This window comes from Platalea leucorodia, assembly GCF_965183815.1.
Source record: "Platalea leucorodia genome assembly, chromosome: 7".
Taxonomy (NCBI): domain Eukaryota; kingdom Metazoa; phylum Chordata; class Aves; order Pelecaniformes; family Threskiornithidae; genus Platalea; species Platalea leucorodia.
In genome coordinates this window covers 64,986,835-65,012,040 of record NC_138829.1, presented here as the reverse complement: position 1 = coordinate 65,012,040, position 25,206 = coordinate 64,986,835, and the positions used below count along the sequence as shown (strand labels likewise).

General features: G+C 53.3%; 1 protein-coding gene across 1 annotated transcript; it reads right to left on the bottom strand.

Moving 5' to 3' along the window:
- Window positions 1-2,503: 2,503 nt before the first annotated feature.
- On the bottom strand, window positions 2,504-14,684 carry PAX6 (paired box 6; the record flags this gene model as incomplete). The annotated part of the gene is given in 12 exon segments (XM_082318289.1): window positions 2,504-2,589; window positions 3,451-3,601; window positions 5,709-5,824; window positions 5,948-6,098; window positions 6,382-6,464; window positions 7,337-7,495; window positions 11,922-12,087; window positions 12,631-12,846; window positions 12,940-12,981; window positions 13,870-14,000; window positions 14,512-14,534; window positions 14,536-14,684. Coding segments are annotated over 12 exon segments (1,473 nt in total).
- Window positions 14,685-25,206: the final 10,522 nt, after the last annotated feature.

Below are 25,206 nucleotides of genomic sequence, written 5' to 3'. Positions count from 1 at the left end.
GCAACCACGGCACAAAAGCTCTCGGGGGAGGGAGGGATGGGAAGCTCATTTCCATTCCTGGTTGAGCAGAAGTTGGCATTTAGATAACAAACTACATTAGTAGGTATAAACACACTAAGTGGCTATAGAAATGCTGGATTTGTACCTGTAATCAATTGTTCCCAGAATCAATTTAGCTATGCGAGAAGGGACCTGCCTATTGTGGTGTTTAATGCAATCTATCCATATCTTATAAATATATAACACACGTGTGCATGTCTGATAAAAACATATATAAATAAAAAAAAAAATCCATGTTTCATTAATATTTGCCAATGGATGGCTTCCAGATAATTAAAACTACTTAATGCTGGTATAACACATATACTTACAACTGACCAGTATCAATTAAAAAAAAATATTTTAATCTAATGTTTTTGCACATTTTTGCTTGCTTTGGGCTTTTGATCTTATTAACTATCATCTCGTGCTTTGAGCGAAGCTGCTCTTTGTCCCTAAAGGATTCAGAGTTTACGTGCATTTAATCTCGTCTGCAGCATCGCGACTACCTCAGCACCACAACTCTGCTACTCCAAGTTTACAGTGAAGCGTTATCTGCAGTGACAAATATGCCGAAAGGAAAACATAACCAGCCTAGATAGTATCTTTGCTTTACAAAGGCTGCTTGTGATGCCTGTGCTTTGACTCAAAACTCCCCGCACATTGGCTTTTTAATCAGGAGATCCCTTTTTCAGCACAGCATCGCAAGTAACAACTGCACCACAATGAGCCAGCTTCATAGATATGGGAATGTTTAGATTTCCCTGCCAGTGACTAAAGGCCTTTAGCTTTCACTAGCCAGTCCCAGCTCGCATTGTTGTTGCCTGTTGATTTGTCTTCTCTCATTATTCCTTGACATGCAGCTCTCCACCCACGCCCACACTAACAACCCTCACACAAAGCGCATTGAGGTATTAACCAGGTTACAAGTTCAATGGAAAATTACACTAAGATTGTGCTGTGTGGCAATATAAAGGGACGGTATTCACTCTCCCAAAGAGCCTGTTAAAAACACAGCTGGTTTTTTTTCTTTTTAAGCATCCTAACAAAAACAATTTTTAGAAGTCAGGAATGCATATTTGTGTGTATATGTGTCTATACGTACTCTACGTATAATTACAACAGATAGACACGGACATGCATCGCGTCCCCACCGCTGACTGGCACGATGCAAACTCCCCGCTGGAAATTCTGCTGGATTCTGGAGTTCATTTAGAGCATCCCCAGAAACCCGAGCTAAATAAACAACCTCCTCCTGCTCTCAGCTGCAATTAGATACGTGAACCTATCTTCTTTTTGTTAGCCCAAATTACAGGCTGGTGGAAGTGCTGAAAGTCTATAAAAACGTTTCTTAAGAATCCCTCCTTATTGAAAACTGAAAATAAATTCAAAATAAAACTTAATGAGATTAACCTAACACAGTAACAAAATTTGCAACACCACACTATAAGGTTAAAAAGAAAATAGTATAATAAAGGAAATACAAAGGCTTTGGCATGGTTTTTACAATCAACAATGGTTAATTTTGATATGTAGTTGTGAACAACTTCAAAACACTTAAGTTTAAAACTCTTGCAAGCACTTTTAATTGATTAGGAATGAATTCTAGATGCACAAAAATGATTGGACTGTGAACAGTAGTACAACTATATCTAAGAACAATTAACTCTTGCCGACCAAAAAGAAACGTATGATGCATGAAAATGTGTATAAAACATCTATAGAATATTCTTGTCAAATATAAATGAAATTAACTTTATTATAGAAATCATTCTGGGAGATTTCTAGGGAAGACAAATACTTACATTTCGACATAAAACAAATTGGATTATATCGAAGACACAATCTACCTTTTATCTATCAAACTCTTTTCTTCATCGAAGTTCTCTCTTAACCCCTGTTTGCACATAGCTTCAGCCGTTAACAACCTTTGGAAATACCAACAGATATTTTTCTTACATAAATCTAGTGCGTATTGTTCCAGGTTTAATTATATGCAATGGAATGATACAAACTTGGAACATCAATCCATAATCTATGAACAGATTGGTAGAAGTATTCGATATATCTTGATAAAACTCTTAAATTCGTGGCAAAGCTTGTTGATCATGGCTTCTTTTTTTTTTTTCCTTTTCTTTTTTTTTTTTTAAAACAACTTCATGACCAACACAGATCAAACATCCATCCAGTCTACATTGTTCTTTTTTTTTCATTATAACATACAAATGCCCATTTACAAATAATACACCAAAATGAATAAAAGTTTGGATACCAAAATGAAGATTTGTTCCAACTGATATAATGCCTTCAGTGTACAAAGGTCCATGTGAAAGTCTTTTCCATGTGTTACAGCATAGGGCACAGTTGCAGTACAGAAGTACTCTGAGAGCCATTCTTCCTTTATAAAATACTGCTGAACATCCAACTGTTGTCCATATAGTCATTTACGGAATTAACACATGTTTTACTGTAATCTTGGCCAGTATTGAGACATATCAGGTTCACTGCCAGGAACTTGAACTGGAACTGACACTCCAGGGGAAATGAGACCTGAAAATTGAGGGGGGAAATGAATATTTTAGTTTTTCTATACATCATAGCACAATTTTTGCTTTACCGTTTCACAGATTTGTGCTTGTACTCCGATAGGTATTAAATCTCTCCATCTACCAGCCTGCAGAATCAGGTGGGGGGGTATATTTTAAAAACCCATGCACATCTCACTGATTTGTTTTTATAAATAAACTGTCATGCTTTGAGATAAATGCCAGAGCCTCGGCTCACTTGTATCAGTTGGGAATTCAGCCCAAAATACACTGAACATTTCCATTCTTTTAAATATGTCTGGCTTGCTCCTGCTTATGCTGACACTTACCCTTTTTTACCCTATTTTGCCGCCTTATGCATAGGTTAATATTTCTACAGGTTACCTGCCTTTCCGATAACTTCAAATCTTTAGCAAAAAATAGCCTCTGACACAGACGTGGTAAAAACACGCTCGGGTGTGAGCAGCTCCCCTGAAATCTAACGTTGAAATAAATGCTGCTTTAGAATTTAATTATACAGGGGAGATTTTGCGGGATGGGGACCTCACTGAAGAGCTTTCCACTGTACTGCTATTCGAACGCCATCACTGTTGATCAGCCATCTTCCATCTACCCCTTCAGCAGCAGCTTAAAAATCAGATTTTCTGCTCTAGCCCACAGTGGTTATAATATATATATTTTTTTTAATATATATATAAATGGTTATACATTTTTGTCTTCTGCCTGGTTTGGCAGCTACTAAACCTGACAGAGAGACCTCTCCCAGCAATAGGGAGAGACTTCTTCCAGCAAATACATGTGAAAAACCGGGTGGCCGGAGCAAGGAAGCCGTGCTGGCAGAAAGGGGGAGCGCGGGGCCACTCACCTGTGGAAGTGGTGCCAGAGGTGCCCATCGGCTGGCTGTTCATGTGTGTCTGCATGTGAGGAGGGGTGTATGTATCATAGCTCCGTCCATTCACCGATGGACTGGTGGGCAGCATGCAAGAGTAGGAGGAGGTCTGGCTGGGTACCGGGGGCTGTGGGAGCGAAGGACAAAACAGCGTTAAGGGTCAGCCGAGGTAAACACCACGTTACACTCTTCTGGATGGATGTGCCAGCCCTCAGGAGCAGCGTGCACAAGCAAAAATGAGCTTCAGTTTCAAATTCCAGGACCTAGATGTAAATCCCTATTTAGGAACTCAACCAAGCAGCCTCTTCCCAGTGTTTTTCAGTCTACAGAAACAACATGGATGGTCACTGGCGCCCTTTCAGACACGCTTAGAGAGCAGATTCCTCCATCTATATGCTAAGGAAGGTGTTACATACCTAAGCCAAGAAACCAAAGCCCTTGTTTATGCTTATGTAGAAGATGCCCCCTGCCATTTGCAGCCACGGAGATACAGAGCAGGGCTGGCATCTTACCTTGCATTTGGTGGTGTAACTAAAAACTATTAGGGGTGTAACTAAAAATTACTCCACTGAGGCACACGGGCTGGTCCTGCGTCTGCAAGCATGCTGCGCATACACAGAGACAATGTGTGGATTTGGGGCGACGGAGGCTCTGAAGGGAGATCAACGTACGTGAGCGTACGATCAACGTACGGTCCCCCTTCAGAGCCTCGGTCGCCCCAAATCCACGCGTACGTGTGCATCGATCCCCCATCAGAGCCACAGTCACCCCAAATCCATGCCAGCAGCATCCCAGGAGACCAGACATCACCATTTACCTAAACTCCAACCCCTAAAACCCCATCTGCCATGGGAGAGAGCAGCTGGAGGCAGGGGGCGAGGGATGGCACGGTGCTGGGGAGGGACCAAGCAGGAGCATCTCCCACTCTGGGATGTTGGGGCAGTGGGGATCGGTGTAGCCCAGACACAGGGAGGCAGCGGGGGAGCGGGAAGCGGGATGAGTAGTTCCTGCTCCAGGCACACAAGACTCGACACGTCTGCACATATTTCGTCCATCTGCACATCCCTGACACACACGTCTCCGAAAATACTGACAGCCTCGCTCACTGAGCACACACTGGGAGAACCAGCAATGCTCCCCACGTCCGCAGGGAGATGCCGACGGTTCGGCTGCCAAATCTCCTGCTCTGACATCGTGTGACCATCACGCCATGGTGGCCACGTAGGCAGGACTTTCCAGAGCGGCTCACACATGCCAGGTCCCTGCCCAGGTGCCTGGCGGTGAATCAGGGGCCTCCTGCTTTCCCAAGGGTCCCCTCCCGTATCAGCCTTTTGATCTTTTGTCATCTGCTCTCAGCCCGCTGCCCGGAATGGCACCGCTGGCCTCCAACGTCACGAAATAGCGACCTAGCCAACGTCATTTCTTTCCGCGGACTTGCGAGACTCCAACTTTATTTGGTTAATTTTGGTTCAGCAATTAGTAACATAGTAATTGCCGCAGCGAAGGAGTCAGGCTCTCTAATCTGCTCGCCTGTCTCCAGCAGTGGTCAATGCTGTGTGCCTCAGACAAAGCTGTAAAACTCCCGTAATTGGCCAGCACCTTCCTAGGCCAACCCCACCATTAAAAAAGGAGGAATTTTGCATCTGAAAGGTCTATAGAAACAAACCCCAAAGGAACAGATTTCTTCCTAACCCAGCTGGTGATCAGCTAATGCTTTCAGGCATGAGGATTGACAGCTCTTGCAATTCTGGCTTAGCTGGCATAACCACTGATGCTAATCACATCCTTCCCTCTCTCAGGTGTTCCTAATGCGCCGCCGCCGCCGCATTACCTACGCCAAGAAGGTCGGATCCCTCCAGCAGCTTATTTGGGCAGCAATTTCCACAATACTGCACCAGTGAGTTCCATAGGTTAACCATGGGGTGGTTTTTTTCCAAAAAGGGTTTTTTCATCCCAGATTTGTTGCCTTGTAATTTTGAGAGCCTTTCTCTTTTAAAATTAGGGGAAAGGGCTTGTCAGAGCACCAGGACTTACAGTGCCCTTTCCCTCGTGATTCTCCCAAAACAGGGCATCTTTTCAGAGGCCAGGGAAGCCTTTGGTGCCGGTTTCCCTGCAGCATGGTTGGGTTCTGTAACCCCCCGTCCCGGGGAGGAAGAGCCCCCGCGTTCCCGCACACCCCAGGGCCCGCCGAGTCCCGACAGAGCATCGCGCCATGGCGACGGTGCTGGACTTACTTGCATAGGCAGGTTGTTGGCCATGGTGAAGCTAGGCATGGGCGGCAGCGCGCTGTACGTGTTTGTGAGCGCCGTGTCCGTTCTGCCCAACATGGAACCTGATGTGAAAGAGGAAACTATAATAGAATAGACAGATAGATGAACACATTAGTTTAACCACAATTACAATCGGCGATACAGTCTCAGAGTCTCATTTTCCCCAAGAGGATGGATGAACGTGAGCGGGTCGGTGGCATTACCGGGGGTGGTCGGTTGCGGGATCGGCTGGTAAACACTTGTGCTGAAACTACTACTGATGGGAATGTGGCTGGGAGTGTTGCTGGCTTGTCTTCGCTGGTTCCTCAGCTTCTCTTCCCTTCTCCACTTGGCCCTTCTGTTAGAAAACCACACCTGAAAGTACAGCATTTGGGAGACGTGAGTGACCTTACAAGGGCTAGAGGCCTGGGGCCTCCCCCACGTAACTCAAGGCCGTGCTGATAGAAAGCTGGCTTGCAGCGTAGCAGAGCAGCATGCGAAAGCAAACCCCAGCTGCTGTTATTTTCCTGAAGGAGGAGATGGACAAATACCTGCTCATAAATAGGGGCTGCCCTGTGCTTTGAGAAGCCAGGAATAACAAAATTAGAATAGTAATAGTAAAAATAATAATAGTCGTAATCACACAGGAACTCAGTACCTGTATCCTTGCTTCAGGCAGGTCTATTTTAGCAGCTAGTCTCTCTCTTGCAAACACATCGGGATAGTGGGTCCTCTCAAATTCTGCAGAAGGAAATATTATTGCGTTAGTTGCAAAGAGTTAATGTGGCTGACTGTAAAGGCGGAGTCGTTCCTGCACTGCCTATGCTCTGAATGCTCTTAAGAAACATCACTGTAAAGGCAAAGCTGAGCTTTGTATGTTTGTGTGTGCGTGTGTGTGAGTGTGTGTGTTAGGAAGGAGGACGCCTTGCCTGCTGGGGAATATTGCTGAGGGGATAGGCAGGCTTGGGTGCAATGCTGCATCTTTCAAGAAGCAGTGAGGGCTCCTGCCTCTGCTGAGGGGGTCCCCAAGGCAGCTCTGACCCTGTCACCAAGAAGCAAAATGGCACGTCGCTAAATAACAGCGGAAAATAAGAACAAAGATCCGCAGCGGGTCAGAGGCGAGGTGCGCCCAGGCCGGTCGGGGAAAAGGGCACCTGCTCCCAGCCCCGGGCAGCGGCAGCGCTGGGGACGGGGAGCGAGCGTGGGGGCAGGCACAGAGGGCTGCTGCCAGCCCCAGCTGCTGCCCTCGCCTTCCCGGTGTACAGCAATGCAGCCCGGCCGGGGACACAGCGCAGGCGGCAGGAGGAGATTTATCCCCCATGAGAGGAGCCCGGGGTGTAACACCAATGTTTCGGTATGATCTGTGCCCTGAGTACATTCCCTTTGAAAACCTTTTAACAGCTTTTCGGTGCATACCACAGCCATCGATGAATATTTGGAGCTCGATGAATATTTGGAGCTCAATGAATAAAAGAGCATGGAGGGAGCCACGGACTTGAAATATATACGTATATATAAGGCACGTGAATGCCATGTTTCCGTTCAGCTCTTAATATAGCCAGGGCACATTTTGCTTTTCTCTCCTGCTTCAGCTGTAGGAAAATGTCACTCACCTTTCTCAAGGGCTTCGATTTGCTCTTGGGTGAAGGATGTCCTATTTCTCTGCAGCTTTCTTTTCAGCTGGAGTCTCATTTGGGCCTCGTCTGAATCTTCTCCATTCGAGCTGATGGAGTTAGTGTTTTCCCCTCCTCCCTCCTGTTGCGGACAGCCATCTGCGGAACCGACAGTCGGAAAGTGAAACGCAGGTACCCTTGTTTTAAGATCCCTATCGGAGAAATAACGCGATCGAAAACAGGTTCAGCCATGTTTGCTGACACCCTCCCTTAAAAACATCTCGGCTATCAAAGCAACATTGCGCTAATGACACGGGTAACACGGAAACATTTACGTTTCCAGCATTATCATAAACATCGGAGATGAGGAATTAAGATCGCCTGGTCTTAATTTCATTTTGTTTTTCCTTCGGAATAAAACCCGCATAAAAACACTTTCCCCTGAAAGTGATTCCTTCTATGAATCGCTGCTGCAGTGCCATGGCAGTATCCTCTGTCTGCTGCATTTATTTACCTACTGCTATATTTAAAATAGTGATGTTCAGTATTTCAGATTATCTATAATCAGTAATTCCTATCTAATCAATTAGATGTTGATAGGTTTGCAGAAAATGCTATTAAGAAACCAAACCAAGCTTGTAATCTTTTTTAAAAAATATTTATCCAGTTTTTATTTGAATTCTGCACAGTCAATTTCATTTTAAAGGTTGTGAATTTAGAAGTGCCTGCATTGTTCTGCAGTTTTATTCAACTATTGTATGAGTGTGCATTGCCTTGACACCTATTACTGAGCACAGCTGTAATTATATCATCACCAAGAACAGGCTATAATTGCTGAAAATGGAATTTTATATTTAGATAAAAGGACTGTCCATTCTTTGTAATGTGTTGCACCAGAGAAAAGTAAGATTTCTTTTAAAATTTTAACATGTAATTTTAAAAGAAATAGTAGCGAGTTCACTAACTAGCTAAATACGCTATTCTGCAGCTGAACGCTTGGCATATCATTTAAGCGGTACATTTTTAATTAGGGCATTTCCACCACTTTTAATGTAATTTCTGTCATTAAACAGGGGAAAGTTTCATTGTGCTCTCCTTTCGGGCGGTGGCAAGGATGCGCCCCGGGTCCGGCGGCCTTGCGGGGCTCCGCAGGCACCCCAGGCCGCCGCGGGCGAGAGGAACGGGCGCTTCTGTCGAGGCAGAGAAGTCCTTGTCCCTAAATTAGCTCTCCCTCTCCTTTCAAAGCATATTTTTTCGAGGCGTTTTGATGTCGCATAAAGGGGGAGATGGGATGAGGGACGCACGGGCTACTTATGCTAATTCCCTTGAAAAGTTACGCCAAAAATAAATAGCGACACTCCCGCTACATCCTTTAAATATTGTGGGAAATCAACTTTAAAGTAATATCATTTATAATCGGCGAACAATGGCCCCGGCCTTCAAAGCTCGGGGGGAATTGTGACAGGATCTGGTGGGACCCTTTCAACCACTTTGAAATGTTTTAAAACCCGAACTTTCTCCCCCATTTAAACACAGGGATTCAGCGGCCGTGGTCACCATATGGGCGGCCGCAGCCCCATTGAGGCGGCCGGCGGCGGGTGAATAGCCGGGGGGGCGGGGGGGGGGCCGCTTTTCAGGGGCACACAAAGCCGCCGGGCCCGGGGAGAGCCGTCCCGGCGGGGCAGCCGCCCTGCCAAGCGCTGGTGGCAGCGCCGGGGGCCGCGCCCGCCCGCTGCGGGGGCCGCCGCCTAACCTCCGCCACCGCCCTCATCCATCACTGTCCGCACCGCCCGCCGCGCCCCGGCCCGGCCCCGGGCCGAGCGGGGGGCGAAGCGGGGCGGGGAGCCGCCCGGAGGCGGCGGGGATGGCCGCCTGCCCCCCGCCCCGGCGGGGCTCGGCAGCGCGCCCGGCTGCGCCGGGGGCCGCGCCCGCCCTCCTCCGCACGGCCCCCCCCCCCCCCCCCCCCCCCCCCATTTTTAAAAACTTTTGGAGCCACGTTATGTGCAAGCCCGTCTCGGCGCGCTCCACGCCTCCCCCAAACCGGGAGCCCTTCAGCCAGCTACAAGTTTCACCTAAACTCGCTTATGATTATTTAAACCCCCCGCGCCGGACAATTAAGATATCTTCTTTTTAGAAGCCTTTTTTTTTTTTTTTTAAAAGGAGCGATCTCAATGGGGCTGTTCCACCTTCCAGACCTAATCCGTAAGAAAGCGAGTGAATGTCCCTCCCTATTATCCTATAGCCAGACCATCTGACGCTGGGTATAGGATTTGTTTCCTGGAAAAAAAAAAAAAAAAAAAAAAAAAAAAGAAGACGCTGGGAAATAAAATCATTCCTTAGTTTCTTAGTGTCTTAATCAGTGAGGCGGAAAACAAGCAAAAAAAGATAGCAAACCAATTGCGGCACCTCTCAGCTATAGAGCCGGGATCAAAACATTGTAGCATCTGTTGAAAGAGAAAGTGTCTAAATCCTATAGAAGGCTTTAGTCTTATAAGAGAGGGAGGGGGGTAAAAAAGATAAGAAACAGTGCCTCGGTGATCCCTAAAACCACTAAATCACTGGAGAATTTCTCCCGGATAGAGATGTCTCTTTTTGTTCTGTCAGCCCTCATGTATCCATTATTTTATTCACTGCTGCATGGCGTTTATCAGATTGAGACCATATTTGTACCCCTCTGAGACCTAACCTCGCCTTATGCTTTTTGAGTAATGGACTCTTAAAATCCAGTAACATACCCCTGCAAGGGAAAAACATTAGAGGGAGCATGAATATTCCAGAGGAAATCCATTTTATTAATTTTAATTTTGCGATGCGGATGCTCTAAGTGCCTGCCTGCCTCCCCCTCGCCTCTCCTGCCCGCGCACACACGCACCCCCGGCCCGGGCCAGCCCTGCCCCGCTCCGCACCGCTCCGCAGCGCTCCGCTTCATTTCGGTTCCTAGTTGGGAGAGGGCTCCCGGCCTCCTGCCCGGGGCCCGCGCTCCCCCGCGGAAACTGCGCTCATCCCCACGCCCTGGGGGGCTGGGGGGGTCACCACAAGCCGCCAGCAGCCCCACCGGCCCCCCGGCCCGGCCACAGCCGCCTCCGCCGCAGCGCTGGGGCGGCCAAGGGGCGCCCGCACCGCGCCCGCGCACAGTGCGCGGGGCTGGGCCCGGGGACACCGCTCTGCGGCGGGGAGGGCAGACCGGGGGGGGGCGGCCCTAAATTTCTCCATTTAACGCTTTTTCTAAAAAGAAAAAAAAAAAAAAACAAACAAACCAAAACAAACAAACAACGGCGGGGTTGGATCCGCACGGGCGGAAACTGCGCTCCCTTCCGCCACGCACCGCTCCGCCGTTCGGCTCTCGGGTGCGGGGCGGAGAGGGAAGGACGGGGAGCCCCGAGGCCGCCCGGCCGGCCCCGGCCCGGGCAGGGCGCCGGCAGCGGCAGCGGCAGCGGCAGCCCCCGCCCGGCCCCGGGCGCCGCAGGTAGGGGCGAGCCAGGGGGCGGCTGCCGGTAGGGTCCGTCCCGGCTGCGAGGGGGGACATGGGGCAAAACAGAATTAAAAAAAAAAAAAAATACAAAACCCAAATACCCAAAGTGGGGGTGGAGGGAAGCGAGGGCTCCGCTCTATCTTTCTAGTGTCCTTCATAGATTGTTTTCTTCTCTTAAAACTGACATGTCTAATTGGCAAGCGGTGCCATATCGTGTCCAGAGGTCTCCTGTGGAACATTTCTACAGCTGTCTCCTTCAACTAGACGCTTATTCATGTCGCCTTAATGAGAAACAAAACGATCTCTAATGAGCAATTACATAGCGACAGAATTGTTCCCATAACAAATTCTTGCGTGTGACAGAAACATCCTTTGTACCAGATATTCCGCACACTGTTACCGATTTTTTTTTCCTTGCGGGGTGAAAACAAAAAGCAGGTTGTTGTATATAGACACCTCTTCTAAAGGAATGACCACAGCCAGGGAGAGAGCCGAGCCTCAACAGAGCTCGTATTCAAAAAGAAGCCATTAACCATCTTAAGTATGTAACGTAACATCCCATTATCCTTCATATTATCCCCTTGTCATTCCTACAACAAATACCTATTAATCTTCAGGATAAACAGTTTCCTATATTTACAAAGTTGTTTCGGGTCCATTGAGGAGGAACTATAATCAGCCCGACGGAGATAGTCACCGGTCCTCCCGGCTCCGGAGGACCCCGGCGGGGGCAGGCGGCCCGGGCAGGGAGCGGCAGCCCCGATTACCGGGCTGAGGGGCGCGGGTAGGGACCGGCCCCGCAACCCGCCCGGCCGCCGGCCCCGCAGCTCGGCGGCCGCGGCTGTGGCAGCGGCTGCTCCCGGCTCCCCTGCCCGCCGCCGGGCCGGGGCCGGGGCCAGAAGCCCGCCCGGCAGCCGGCCCCCGCCGCCCGCAGCTGCCCGGGGAGGCGGCGGGAGGGACGCCCCCGGCCGCGGTCCGGAGAAAATCGCCCACCGCCCTCAGCACGGCGGCGGCGGTCGGGGAGGGGGCGAGGGGGACCCGCGGCGGGGCCACCTCCGCCGGGCGAGGGCGAGCCGCCCCGGGCCGGGGAGCGGCGGCCGGGCTGTCCCTTACCTTGGGCGGGCTGCCCGGGTACCGAGGTGCCGGGGTACCAGCCGGGCCGGGTGCCCCAGGTCCCCGTCTGCCCGTTCAGCATCCTTAGCTTGTCGTACATCCCGTCGGCACCCATCTGTTGCTTTTCGCTAGCCAGGTTGCGTAGGACTCTGTTTATCGACGACACCTGGAAGGCAAAGGACAGGAAAGGCAATGGTAGTGCGGTAGCGCGCTCCCCGCGAGCCACCCGCGCAACCTCCGCGCCCCTCCGCGCCCCCTCCGCGCTGCGGGCGGCTCGACCTGGGCGCAAGGCAGGGCTTCCCCGAGCGCCGGCTGCGCGCTGCGGCCGCCCCGGCTCGCTTACTGCTGGCGGTGGTGCAAACAAACAAACAAACCACGGGGGGAAAGAAAAAAGAAAGAAAGAAAGAAAAAAAAAAAGAAAAAAAAAAAAAGCCCCAAACCCAACCCTGCAAAACCAGAGTGATGGCTTCGACTGATGCTCGCCGTCCTGAGGCGCCAGGCGCAGGGGTGACCCGCATATTTTTTTTTTTTTCCCCTCCTTAAAGGCATTTGTCAGATTCTGTATGAAAAAATGCGTCTGACCCTGCCACATGCAAATGATGTGAACCTGCTATCCTCTCATCTGATATCAAAACAAAGGAAGCAGAGGCTCGCTACGGCTACCCAGCATTGTACACAGCACACAGGAAGGTTTTTTTCATGAACTTACACTGGGTATATTATCGTTGGTACAGACCCCCTCTGATAGTAATCTGTCTCGAATCTCCCACGCAAAGATGGAGGGGCACTCTCGTTTATACTGCGCTATTTTGCTTACAACTTCTGGAGTCGCTACTCTCGGTTTACTACCTCCGATTGCCCTGGGTCTGATGGAGCCAGTTTCGTAATACCTGCCCAAAATTTTACTCACACATCCATTCGACACCTGGATAGGGAAGCGGACAGAAAATCACATTATTAATAATTTCAAGACAAAAATAAAATTGTTTAAGTATGCATTAAACAATGACAAGCTTACGTTTTGATTGTCCAGCACTTGGACTTTTGCATCTGCATGGGTCTATAACACAAAAATATACCTTAAATGGTATGAGAACTTACTTAGAGAGTCTTTTTTTTCTTTAAAAAAAAAATTACATTCGTGGCCCTACCCTCTACGAAAGTGATACTTTAAAAACATTCGGAAGAAAAAAAAAAATCTGCTCAAAACGTAATTCTTTTAGTATTAAGGTTAAAATACGCCTTAAATGCGAACAATAGCTAAGCCAGACTAAGTCTCCATCGTCCTCACTGCTCTTAGACAGAGTACTTGCGGGGGACAGGGGGAGCGAGGGGGTAGCGAGGCCGACGTTACAGCGTACCCCTGAGCTGCGCCGGGTCGCGGTAGTGTCCGTAAAGACAGATTCCGGGCTAAAGCAGCGTGGCTTTGAGGGGGGTTCTTTTTTTTTTTTTTTTTCTTTTTCCTCTTTTTTTTTTTTTCGCTTTTTGGAAGAAAAAAAAAGGTAAAAATAAAAAAGCAGTAAGCCACGCCAAATGCATACAAATCTCACAAAATCACAAGTAAACATGGGGGAAAGGGGGAAGGAGAGGAAACTGAAATTATGCCGAGCCGTATAATTCAGTTTATTACAGCGAACTAACTGTAAGGAGAGTGCAGGTTATCACCGGATGGAAATAACGGGGAGCAAAAAAAAAAAAAATTTCAAGATTTTAAAAGGTAGGTAGAGATATATATACACGCGTAGAAAGGTCTATTTGCAGCAACAATCAAGATAAGCAGATGGATCGTTTTATTAGGCTGGAAGGCGGGTGGCGGTGATGGTGGGTGGGTGGGTGGGTGTGGGGGGGTCGGCAATTAGCGCCTTGGCGGCCAGCGGTGGTGGACAAAGCGGCTCTGGAGCGGAGCGGAGCGGAGCGGTGGGAGGACGGGGGGGGCCGCCGCCTTCACCTGCAGGATCCGGGAGATGTCGCAGGGCCGGGCGCCGCTGTGAGCGAGTTCCACGATCTTCTGCCGCGTGGAGTCGGGCAGCGGCCTCCCGTTGACGAACACCCCGCCGAGCTGGTTCACGCCGCTGTGACCTGCGGGAAGCAGAGCGCCCACCATAGCACCCTCCGCTCCCGCCGCCCGCACCCCGCCGAGCGAGCGAGCAGAGAGCGAGCGCCGCTCCTCTCCGCGCCCCGCCGCGCCCCGCCGCGCAGCGCCGCCGCTCCGATCCGCTCCGCCCGCTCAGGGGCGACCGCGCCCGGCCCGGCCCCGGCCCCGGCCCCGGCCCCGGCGCCGTCCTCGCCCGCCGCTCCCCGAGAGCCGCCGCGGCTCCGAAAGGCGCCCTCGCCAGCACGCCCCGTCTGCAAAACCCGCGGCAGCGGCGAACCCCCAGACCCAGCCCAAAAGCCCAGAATATTCCGGGCTGGATCGCCTTGGGTTGCTTCCTTGCTTTGCCTTTTTTTTTTTTTTTTTTTTTTTCCTCCCCATCAGGGAAAAAAAAAAAAAACCACCCAACCCCATACCCAGCCGAGCCTGCCTGCGCCCGCACAGCCGCAGCTCGCTTCGCCAAAAGCAAAGCGAGAGGCTGCCTCGCCAGTGCCCAACCTGCAGCTCCAGGCTTTGGAGGAGGTCTCCCTGGAGAAGCTCCGCTCTACGCGCGCTCCGCTCTCCTCTCTTTGGAGCCTCCTGATAAATTGACTCCAAGAGCCCAGGCTTCTTAGCAATAAATAAGCTCCAAATATAGAAGAGGGGGAAAATATGATGAGCCTCTCTGACATTTGTCTTTAAAATAAAACTAGCTGCACGTCAAGTTTGAGCTTAATTTCTGGAAATAGGCGGAAGTCGCCCCGGATCATGCATGGAAGGCTAATTGAAAAGATCAGTTGGAGCACTTGTGGCAGGCGTGTCACTTTATGACAGTACTCTGCTTTTGAAAATTGCATCGTCACGACAAATAGTAGCATGATAAAACGACCCTTTCTGTCCGCATTTGGATATCACTCAGACTAGATTGAACTCTACTCGCTCTCCCTCCGAGGGAGGCTGCGGTTTGAGGTAGCCGGGGGGCTCAGCGCGGACACGACCGAGGGGCCGCGCTCCCCGCGCAATGGATTCGAAGTGACACCGGGGCCGGGGAATTTGCCGCCCCGGCCCAGCAGCGCGGCCGGCGCTGCGACCTGCGCATCCCACCGCGGGGCGAGGAGCCCCGCGCCCCTCCGCCCCGCCCGCGCCCCGGGGGGCGGCGGGCTGCGCCCCGACGGGCGGGACGGCCCGGGGCGGCGGGGGGCTCCGTCCCTCGGCGGCGCCCCCCCCTTGCCAGCCCCCGTGTCCCCCCGCCCGTCCCCGTCAATGCGTGCGGGGAGCCCGTTTCGGGGGGGACACAGACGCTCGCCGGCATAAAAAATGGCAGCGGGGAAAGCAAAATCAAAGTTTCACTTAAAAGGTTAAGCCTTAATCATTATATAATTTCCCTGGAGAGCGGTGTAGATCTCGCCCAGTGGCAATGATTATGCGCCTTGTATTCTATTGCTAGTCATCTAATAGGAAAACATATGGTGTCAATTTGGATGCTCTGCACCATATACACCCAGGAGTTATTAACACAAAGCCTGAAGAGCCCGCCGCGACCTTTAAACAAAATAAAGGCTTCACCCGAATGATATCTTTTCTGCGTTTTGCAGTGGCGATCCCAAACGGCCGAGTGAAGGCATTTCCCCATTACCATAAACCCTCGGCACGCCACGGCCAAGGGCAGCCGCCGCCGTCCCTGCCCGGCGCAGGTAATGCCCTCCCCGGGCTGCCGAGGCTCGGGTTTTTTTCTCGGGATAAACGAAAATACACCGCACGGACACGCACGCAGCGGCCCCGCAAAATAATAATAAAATAAATAAAAAAACCCCCACAGTTCCACCCGAGGTTTTCTGAGAACCCCCCGAAACCTGTGTTTTTCCTGATGCTCCTCACACGGGGGGACAATTGATTAACCGGTCTAACGGGGCCGCGCAACTCGGCCTGCGCTCCTCGCCGCTGCTACACGCGCAAGATAAGCGCGCATCCCCGCGCAGGAGCGCCGCGGGGTTGCGCGACCTCGCAAAATCGCGACGTCCGTCGCGATTTTGCGAGGTCGCGCAACCCCGCGGCGTGGAGCCCACCCCGCGGAAGATCCTCGTCCCGAGGAGATGGGGCCTGCTCCGGGCTGACTGGGGCCTCACCCCCCGGTCCCCCCGACCTCCGCGCATCCCTTTCCACCGGAGCGCAAGGAGCTGCCGCGTCTCGCCAGCCAGCGCCTCCGTGGGGTTACCGCCTTGTGCAAGCGCTTTCCCCTCCGAGAGGCGCGCAGGCGAGGTCTTAAACAACATCAGCAACAACAACAAAAGGCAAAAAAAAAAAAAAAGAGAAATTAATAATCCACAAAAGACAGCAGAATCGGGAAGCAAATAAAACCAGGAGGTGGCGGGGAAGTGCACCTAGCACGGGGGTGGCTTTTTCCTGCCCAGCTCCCACTGCGGAGCAAGTAGGGGCACACGCCAGGGCCTGGGCCACGAACCGCCCAAGCCCCGGTGGCCCGGGGGCCGTGACAGCGCTGCCGGCCCCTCCACGCCGCCCACGGGGGCACCCGCGCCCCGACGGGGCGGACGGCGCTCCCGGCCGCGCAGGGGCCACCGCGCCCGGCGGAGCCGCCTCCCTCCCCGCCCCGGAGCGAGCCCTCGGCCCCGGGCTCTGCCTGCGCGCCCGCGGCCGCCCCCGCCTGCCCTCCGCGGCCGCGAAGGGGCGCGGAGTCACTTACTGTTCTGCATGTTGGGCTGATAGAGCAGTATCCCACGGGGCTCGCCTATAGCAGTCTATCAGTGATAAAATAGGCGTTAATCAGGGGAGGTAGTGCACACGGTTAAGCTGCAGAGAGGCTAATATCTCACTTCGTTACCCTTAGGCGTCTTCCCCCGATTAGTTTAAGGATTTGGGGGCTTTAATACCTCAGGGCAAAAATGTACATGTGTATCCCTAACACGCGAAAAAAATTTAAGAAAAGCAACCCGCCAAGTGGTTTCTCGTTTTAATTGCATGCAGGTGGCGTATTGCCTCGTCGTTAGTGCCCTTCGCTGAGGTGATGTATTAAGCGGAGCGACAGCAATCACAAAGAGAGTCCGAAGTCATGTTTTTAAACTTGCCTGAAAGCGGGGTGGACTGTCCTCTCATACAATTTAGGGACTCGCACATCTGCGTGTCACTAGTTAAAGTCTTCCCTCTAGGACAAAGCAGAAGAAGTACATTAAAAAGTGTGGAGCGACGCCGGGAAGGTGTGGTGGGCCGGGCCGGGCCGGGCCGGGCCGGGCCGGGGGGAGCGCAGCGGCGCGGCGCGGAGCGGAGCGGGGCGGGCGGCGCTGCGCGGGGGTTGCGCGGGGGCTGCGCGGACACCGGCGGCGGGGGGGGCCTCCGCCGGCTGCCCTGCCTGCTGGGAGCGGGGCTCCATTTTTACCTCCGGGTATTTCCTCGAGTTTTTTTTTTTTTTTTTTTCCCCGCGGCACTAGCAACTTTTTCTCCCCCAAACTCCCCGTCTTGTGATTAACTTCTTTTTTGGTCTTTAGATCTTCCCCTTTTTCACTGTACTGTGACACACGCTGTCTACCTCGCCTCACTGCTTTAAAAAGTAAGAACAGGAGGGGGTGAGAACTGTTAAACAAAGCCTACAGAAAGCGAACAATGGCCTCCATTCTGCTCCTCTACCCAAACCCCGAGTGCAGAAACCCAGGCTCCTTAACCGGCCGCGCAGCTTCCCAACTCAACGGACCAACAACCCTCCAACTTACAAAGAGCAGAGAAACAAGCCCCTTCTCCCTTCATTAGTGCCTGCCTTGACCCAGCGCCTGGACAGTCCCCAGCGCCTTTTTTTCTCCCCCCCCCCCCCCCCGCTCCCTCCCTCCTTCCCCTGCTCCCTCTCTCCTTCCCCTGCTCCCTCTCTCCTCCTCTCGCCACCTTCCCTCCCTCCTTCCCTCTCCCCCCCGCCCCGGGCCACTTATTTATTTATTTATGCGTCCCCATGTATTTATTTGAAATCGTCGCGGGTGAAAATGGAAAAGTAATTTCTCGTTATAAATATCTGGCGGTAATTGTGTTACTGGTGCGAGTTGTTAGGGGTTGTAAAAAGATACAACAGCTCAGTGGGGTGCTCAATTGGGGAGGGACAATTACAATAAAGAGCCCATTCAAGGGGGTTGCTAAAAAAAAGAGGTAAAATAATGAAATAGTCGCAGCCTTCATTTTCTCTCCTTTTTTTTTCGCCTAAAAATACTCATTCTCTTTCTTTTGCGCCTATAATGAATATTAATTTTACTCTTCCTGCATATGATGGAGAATTCAAAGAGGCACGTTTCCCCATTCAGGACTAGCCATGGTATAATTTATTAAGTAGCTTTTAGTAATCTTAAATCCATAAAAATAAACATCAAACAAGTACTTTCTCGCAGCATGAAGACTTTAACTGGTAAATATTTACTGCTCTTTGGAGAGCTACCTGATTAGCAGCAGAGCAAGCTACACTGTACTTCAATGGAGACGTGGCGATATCTCCTTCAGCTGAACTGAACGTGAAGCCATCCCTTTAATACACCGAACACGTCTGCATAGACACACACCGAACGGGAAACCCACTTCTTCAGGCACGATCTCCTCACATATTTCACGCACAACTCATAAACGTGGGGCCTACGGGGTTAAAGAAGCCATCCAGAAAGCCACCATTAAACTTCCAGCCCTCAGCCCTGCCAGCACCGACCTCAGAAATGACAATGAGTGGATTTAAAAGAAAAGGGGAAAAATAAAGAGAGAGGGGGAGAAAAAGCCACGAAACAAAACCAAACCAAACCAAACCCCAAACACAGCCGAGAGCCTTTCACAATAGAGGGCGAGGGCAGCCGGGTGCTTCAGCAAGGTAAGGGGAGGTGCGGGGCAGGGGAGCTGCGGTTCTGCTCAGCAACTCTCCAACGCCTCCGGCAACCGGTCCGGCAGCCCCCGGCGGGGCCCGGGCACCCGCAGCCCCGAGCAGCACGATCGCAAAATCGCCTTCCCCTGCCGTGCCCCCGCTCGGCTGCGCCCCGGCAGGGACCCGCGGCCGGGCCGGCGGGACAGGGCCGGCGCCCGGGCCAGCACGGGAAGGCGGCCCGCCGCCGCCTCGCAGGCCGGGCCTAACCTGCCGCTCGGATTTTAATCTCGAAATCTTGATAGAATCTGATGGCGGAGAGCATTTTTTCCCCCCTCTCCCGGTGAAACCGTAATTAGACGTTAAGATGACAAAGTTTCGCCTTCTCGGGGCAAATGAGAAAAAGATAAAAACGAATCGGTTTGCGATTAGGCGTTGGTAAAGGTCAGCAGCTATAAACATTTATTGTCAAGGGCCACTTTTATTATTTTATGTCCCTAAGATGGAGAAGATGCAGTCACTTTTCTTCTCTGGGACGTTGTTGTCCTTTTCCAAAACAGCCTCTGCCAGGTACCTTTAATCGTTCGAGAAAGTTTGTTTTTAAACTTTCCAGAAATTATTCCTGCTCTGCGCGTCCATGTAACACCTCCGTGCAAAGCGTTACAAGGTTAAATTCAAATCCAGATTTTTTTTTGTTTCCAATTGCACTTGCGAGGGGAAAAAGAATCAAGTTTATTGTTGCACTTCCCAGGAGCAAATTTTTTTTTTTTTTTTTTTTTTTTTTTTTTGCACGGCGAAGAGTTTGCAACTTCCTTAAAAAAAAAAAAGGCTTTGCTATAGTGGGGGATCGCAGGGCGGGGGGATCAAAGGGGCCAGTACGTGGCTTTTGTAGAAATAAGCGAAATTAGGGGTTTTTAGCAGAAAAAAAAAAATTTTTAAAGCATATCGATTTAAAAAGGCACTAAAAAAATTCCCCAAGGCGGGAGCACGGCGCGCCCCGCGCCGAGGAGGGACGGGGCGGTGCGGGGCGGCCGGCGGGGCCCGCGGTGCGGGGTGCGGGCGGCTCCGCGCCCCCGGCGCTTCTCCCGCTGCCGGAGCTGGGAAAGTTGCCGGCACTAGGGACAAGTTGGGAAGATCCCCGGGTGGCTGATTAAAGCTGACAGCCCTTCAGCTCCGCTCAGCTCCCCGCCTGTACCGCGCCTGGGAGCTGACTTGGCCTAGGATGTGATTTTTTTTTCTTTTTTTTTTTTTTTGTGTGTCCCCCCTCCACCCCCCGCCGCAACTCTCCCGGCCGCTCGCTCCCTCTTTTTTCCCCACCATCACGGGTGATCCTTCCCTAACCGAGACCGCGGGAACACAAAGCAGAAGCCGCGGACGGGGCCGGCCCCGGGGCAACGAGGAGCCGCTTCCCTCCCTCCCACGCGGCGTGGCGTGGGGCCGGAGCCCGGGTCGGGTCGGGGCCGTGCCTGTCGCCCCCCCAGGCGACAGGCACGGCCCCGACCCGACCCGGGCTCCGGTCCCACCGCCTCTCCGAGCTGGGGTACCGGCAGCATCGGCAACAGAGACACCGGCGCTCCTGGTCTCCCTGCCCAGCAAACGCTGCGTGGGAATTACTGCTGCTCGTGTTGGCATTGGTTTCCGAGTCAGATGCTTTAGCTTTTCCAGAGGACACGGGCTTATGTGAAAGGCAGAAAGTTTGTGAGCTCCTGGGCTGGAAAGTTCCCTGGGAAGCTCTCCGGAATGCAAATGGGAATATGAGCGAGCGAGAGAGAGAGAAAGAGAGGAGGAGAGAGCGAGAGCCCTGCCTAAATATTAAAATGCAAGGAGGGAGAAGTTGGGAGAAGAAATGAGCAGACTCACCTTTATGAGGCATCCTGTCTTGTTGTCAAAGCTCCTGTCAATAGTTTAAGAGCGCACTGATTTGAAATGATGGTGCTTTTAAAAAGAGTTGCCAGCAAAATAGTTTTTCTCCACTGAAGCTGCTGGTTGTGTGATCTTGAATTCCTGGGAAGGAGACAGAGATTGACAATAAAATGGGCTGTCAGTGACTGGAGAGCGAGAGATAAAAGAGTGTGTGAGTGAAGTGGGGAGAGAGAGACAGAGCACACCTATGCTGATTGGTGATGGTTCAAGTGTATTAATGTATGTGTGCCTTGGTCTCTGCCTCGCCTCCACTGCTCTTCACTGGCCCATTAGCAAAGCCTGACCTCTGTCATCATCTTCCAGCAAAACACTTCCTCCCTGCGCCTTAACCAGAGCGGGAAATGCGGCTGAGCCGGGGCTGGCTTTTCAAACCCACTAATCACTCCGCAACATGCAAATGTTCCCCTCGCTCCCACACAAAATATTGCTTTATGCAAAGCACCGCCAGCGCCTCCCCGCCGCCGATTGGCCGCCCGGCTGCCGGCACGGCTCAATTGGCCCGGGCGTTTGAATATGAATGCGCTGGGCCCGGCTCCCCGCGCCCCGCTCCCCGCGCCCCGCTCCCCGCGCCGGCTCCGCGCCCGCCGCCCGGCCCGGCCCGGCCCCGGGATCCGCCGCCTCCGAGCCGGGCATCCCCCCCCCCCCCCCCCCCCCCCGGGACCGGCGCTTTTTCGGGTCGGGCTGGGGGAGGGGGGAGGCGGGAGGGGGCCGGGGGTGGTGGTGGGGGAAAGGTCAATTTGCATTTAAACAGTTCGCTCCCGTCCGACAATGGAGATAAGGGGAAAATAACATTCAAATGGTAAAGACATAAATATTTGGGAGACAGGCGCTTTGTCAGCGGTGAATCGCCCGGAGCTCCCCGAGGCCGGCAGCCCCCCTTCCCGCTGCCAGCGCCGGGGAGCGGGAGGCTCTGCCCGGCCGGGAAAGAGCAGAGCAAATACACCATTTACTTTGTGTATTGAGGGCTCTTCTGAAAGGCCCTGAAGAGTCCTTTACCAAACACTCACAAACTTCTCCCACGTGCCATTTGTTGACTAAGGGCTGCCGGGCTGGGGTTTTTTTGGTTGTTGGTTTTTTTTTTTGTTTTTTTTTTTTGCTTTGTTTTGGTTTGGGTTTGTTTTTTTGTTTTTTTAAGACACCACGGAGGAGCTGGGCGGGGGGGTCCCGCAGGCTGCGGCGGGGGCGGGCAGCGCCGGGCGCTGGGCAGTGCCGCCGCTTTGTGCCCGGCCGTGAAGGGGCTTCCCCCCCCCCGCCTTTTGCAAAGGGAGCCCCTTCACCGGCTGCCAGAAACTCGAGGGGGAAAGTAAGTAAATGACTTTGCTGCTCTGACCACACACCACAAGTACATTTGTTGAATGCCGGACTATTAAGACACACCTCAGTAAACTCTAAAGCAACCCCTCAGCGCATGCATTTAAGGTTACACTGGGAGCACCAGTCCGAGCTCAGGGTGTCCCAATCGGTTATGGCGAGTGGTCCAGGGGGAGGGAGGGTCTGCACAGGGAAGAGGGGGGAAAAAAAAAAAAAAAAAAAAAAGGCTTGGGGGAAAGAAAGGGAAGAAGGAGAAGGGACAGAAAAAGAAATTCCAAGAGCCACCGCGGAAAGTGGAGAGTATGAACGCGCAAAGCATAAAATGAAGTCGTAGCCGCATACACTTGACTTCTCTTGACATGTGAAAAGTGCTAAAAGTCAAAGCTCATCAATAAAGTATCTTGAAATTGAATAAGAGCCCTGACAACCATTGCATTCTTAAATAAAGTACAATGAGGAGACAAACGACTCTGCCAAGGAGTTTGCATGTGAGTGAAAGGGCGCCTCAATGGGAGCGGGATAATGGGCTGCCCGGCCGTCATGCACTGTCATCCCCGGTCCCGCCGAGAAGCTGCCACAGCTCCCTAATAGCACAAAATGGGCTCTTAAGAGACTGCTGCCTTCCCCTCCGCCGCTCGCTTCCCTTCCCTTCCCCCGACGCCGGGGTGCCGCGGTGGCCGCCCCCGCTCCGCGCCCGGCGGGGAGGCCCCGGGAGGCAGCGGCTGCGGCGGGCAGCCTCTCCCCGGCCCTCCCGTGAAGCGGGGACCGGGCCGAGCAAGGGCTTCCCCGGGAGGCTGCGGGGAAGGGAGAGCCCCGGCGCTCCGGCCCCGGCCCCCGGCCTGCAGCGGCGAGGGGCCGGGGGCCGCTGCCCCGGGCCGCTCTCGGCTCCCGCCGCCCTGGCCAGGCCTAAGTCAACCTGCGGGTTTGGTCGTTCCCCCCCCCGAGCCATGCATATTTATAGAAACGGAGCCGAACATCGCGATGGACGTACGGGAGCATTCGGGTGTGATGGGATCTCCCCGAAGGTAAGGCAGGGCAGGAGCGGGGGAGCCCGGCCGTGGCGCTGCGAGGCACCCCGAGGGAGGCTCTGCCGAAAGCAGGGGCTCGGGCAGGACCCCCCTCCCCCGGCAGCCCCCCGCTTCCCGCGCCCGCCTCACCCCCTCCTCCCCGAAACTTTCCAAAGTATCAGCTGCCGCTAAGTTAACCTGCCCGTGGCCAAACATCATTTCAGGGGCGCCGAGGAGACCCGCCAGAGCGACAAAAGGGAACCGAAAGAAGGGCCGACCGAAGTACGAACCGGTGTCCCGCCTGTGGCCCCTCCGGGGCGGGTCCGGCGAGCCGTCCCGCGAAGCAGCCCGCCGCCCTCCTAGCAGCCGCGGGCCGAGGCCGGGCGTCCCGCCGCACGCATCCTGCAGGCGAGAGAAAGAGGCTGCACTTTGTAAGCTCGCACAAATCTCGGAGGCTCCAAAGGGATTTTAAAAGCCGGGATCTAGTCCTTTTTCTGGAGTGAAGTCAGTCGTGTCCGTGGGCTTTGTTTTTTTTTTGTTTTTTTTTTTTTTCTCTTGCCTTTTTTTTTTTCCTCTTGCACTCCCTCTCTAGCGAATGAGCGATTTTTTTTTACTCTCGTCCACGGGGCGTTAAAGGGGGAAAAGAGAGAAACCACTTTGTCCGAAATCGCAGGCAAATATCATTTTTACAAGCTCTCAATTAGCCATCCCTTGGATTAGCACCTTCTTACGCCTCCTCGCCAGAATAAAGCAGCCGTAATCTTGTTGCTATTTTCCCCTCGGGCGCAGCGGGCTTTGTGCTCCCTCCCCCCCAAAAAAAACTTTTTAACGCCCCCCCCCCCAGCCGAAAAAAAAATACCGGGGCGGGAGGGGCGGGAGGGCAGGGGTGAAGCCGGTGACGTCACGGCGGGGGGGCGGGGGGCGCCGGCGGAGCGGGAGCCCCGAGCGAAAGTTGAGAGGAAGAAAGAGCAGCGGGGCGGGCCGCGCGTGTCCGTGTCAGCGCGTGGGGGCGCGCGGAGCGGGGGGGCGCGCGTGTGCGCGCAGCGGCGCGGAGCGGCGCGGAGCGGAGCGGTGCGGGGCCGCCCGCCCCGTCGCGTCCCCGCCGGGCCCCGTCCGTCCCGGCGCGGAGCCCCCCGCGGGGTCCGGCCCGGCTCCGCGCCGCCATTTTACCTCCGCCCGCGGCGGCGGCGGCGGGCGCGGAGGGGCTGCGTGGGACCGGCCCCGGCCCGGCCCCGCCGCCGCCCCCGGCCCGCTGACCCCTTGCCCGCCCCCCGGAGGAGCGGGCGGCCCGCCCGGCCCCGGCCGCCGCGCCCTCCCCGGAGCCCCCGAGCCCCCAGCCCCAGCGCTCCCCGGCAGCGGTGCCCAGCCGGGGGAAACAGGACTTGCCGGGGCTGCCGAGCCTGGATGCCTCCCGAGGAAATGCCTGCCTCTCGTGTGCCTCTTTTCCACCCAGCAGCTTTCCAGCCGCCGCTCGCCCCTCCGAGAAGGCTGCCGCCCTCCCCGCCCGCCCGGCCTCTTCTGCCTTTTCCTTCTATTTTTCCCTTTTTTTTTTTTTTTTTTTTTTTAGGAAAGTGTTTTTTCGACTTTTAAAAATGCTCCGCTCGCCTTTCTAATTAGGCGAGAGGAGAAGCGCTGCTGTGAGGTGCTCGGCGTTACCCTCTGCCAAAAGCCCTGCCCTCCCGCAAGCGCAGACCGCCCCCCCTTTCCACGGGTGACGGCGGCGCCGGCGGCACCCGCGCCCGCCCGAGGTGCGCCCTGGGACCCCGCGGCCCTGCGCCCCGCCGGCCCGGCCCTGGCCCTCGGCACGGACTTAGACACCTTTTGAAGATTTCTGCTTTAAAATCCGCACAGGATTATTGTAACTAGCATTTTTCTCCATCTGTTTCTTTTCTTCCCTCCCCCCCTTTTTTTTTAACTATTCCAAACAAAAAGAAAAAAATGGGCATAATAAAAAAAAGGTTAAAAAAAAAAAAAGGTAAGTAACTATATACAGCAAGGCTTTGTTTGTTTGTTTGTTTTTCCTAATTAAAATAATTTTCACTTTTTTACGTGATCTCCTGCCTGGGTAGTGATTTGTGTAAAGAAGCAGCGTTTGCTTCCCTTTCGTATTTTGTTAGGTGTTGAAAGCAGAAAGTGCTGAGT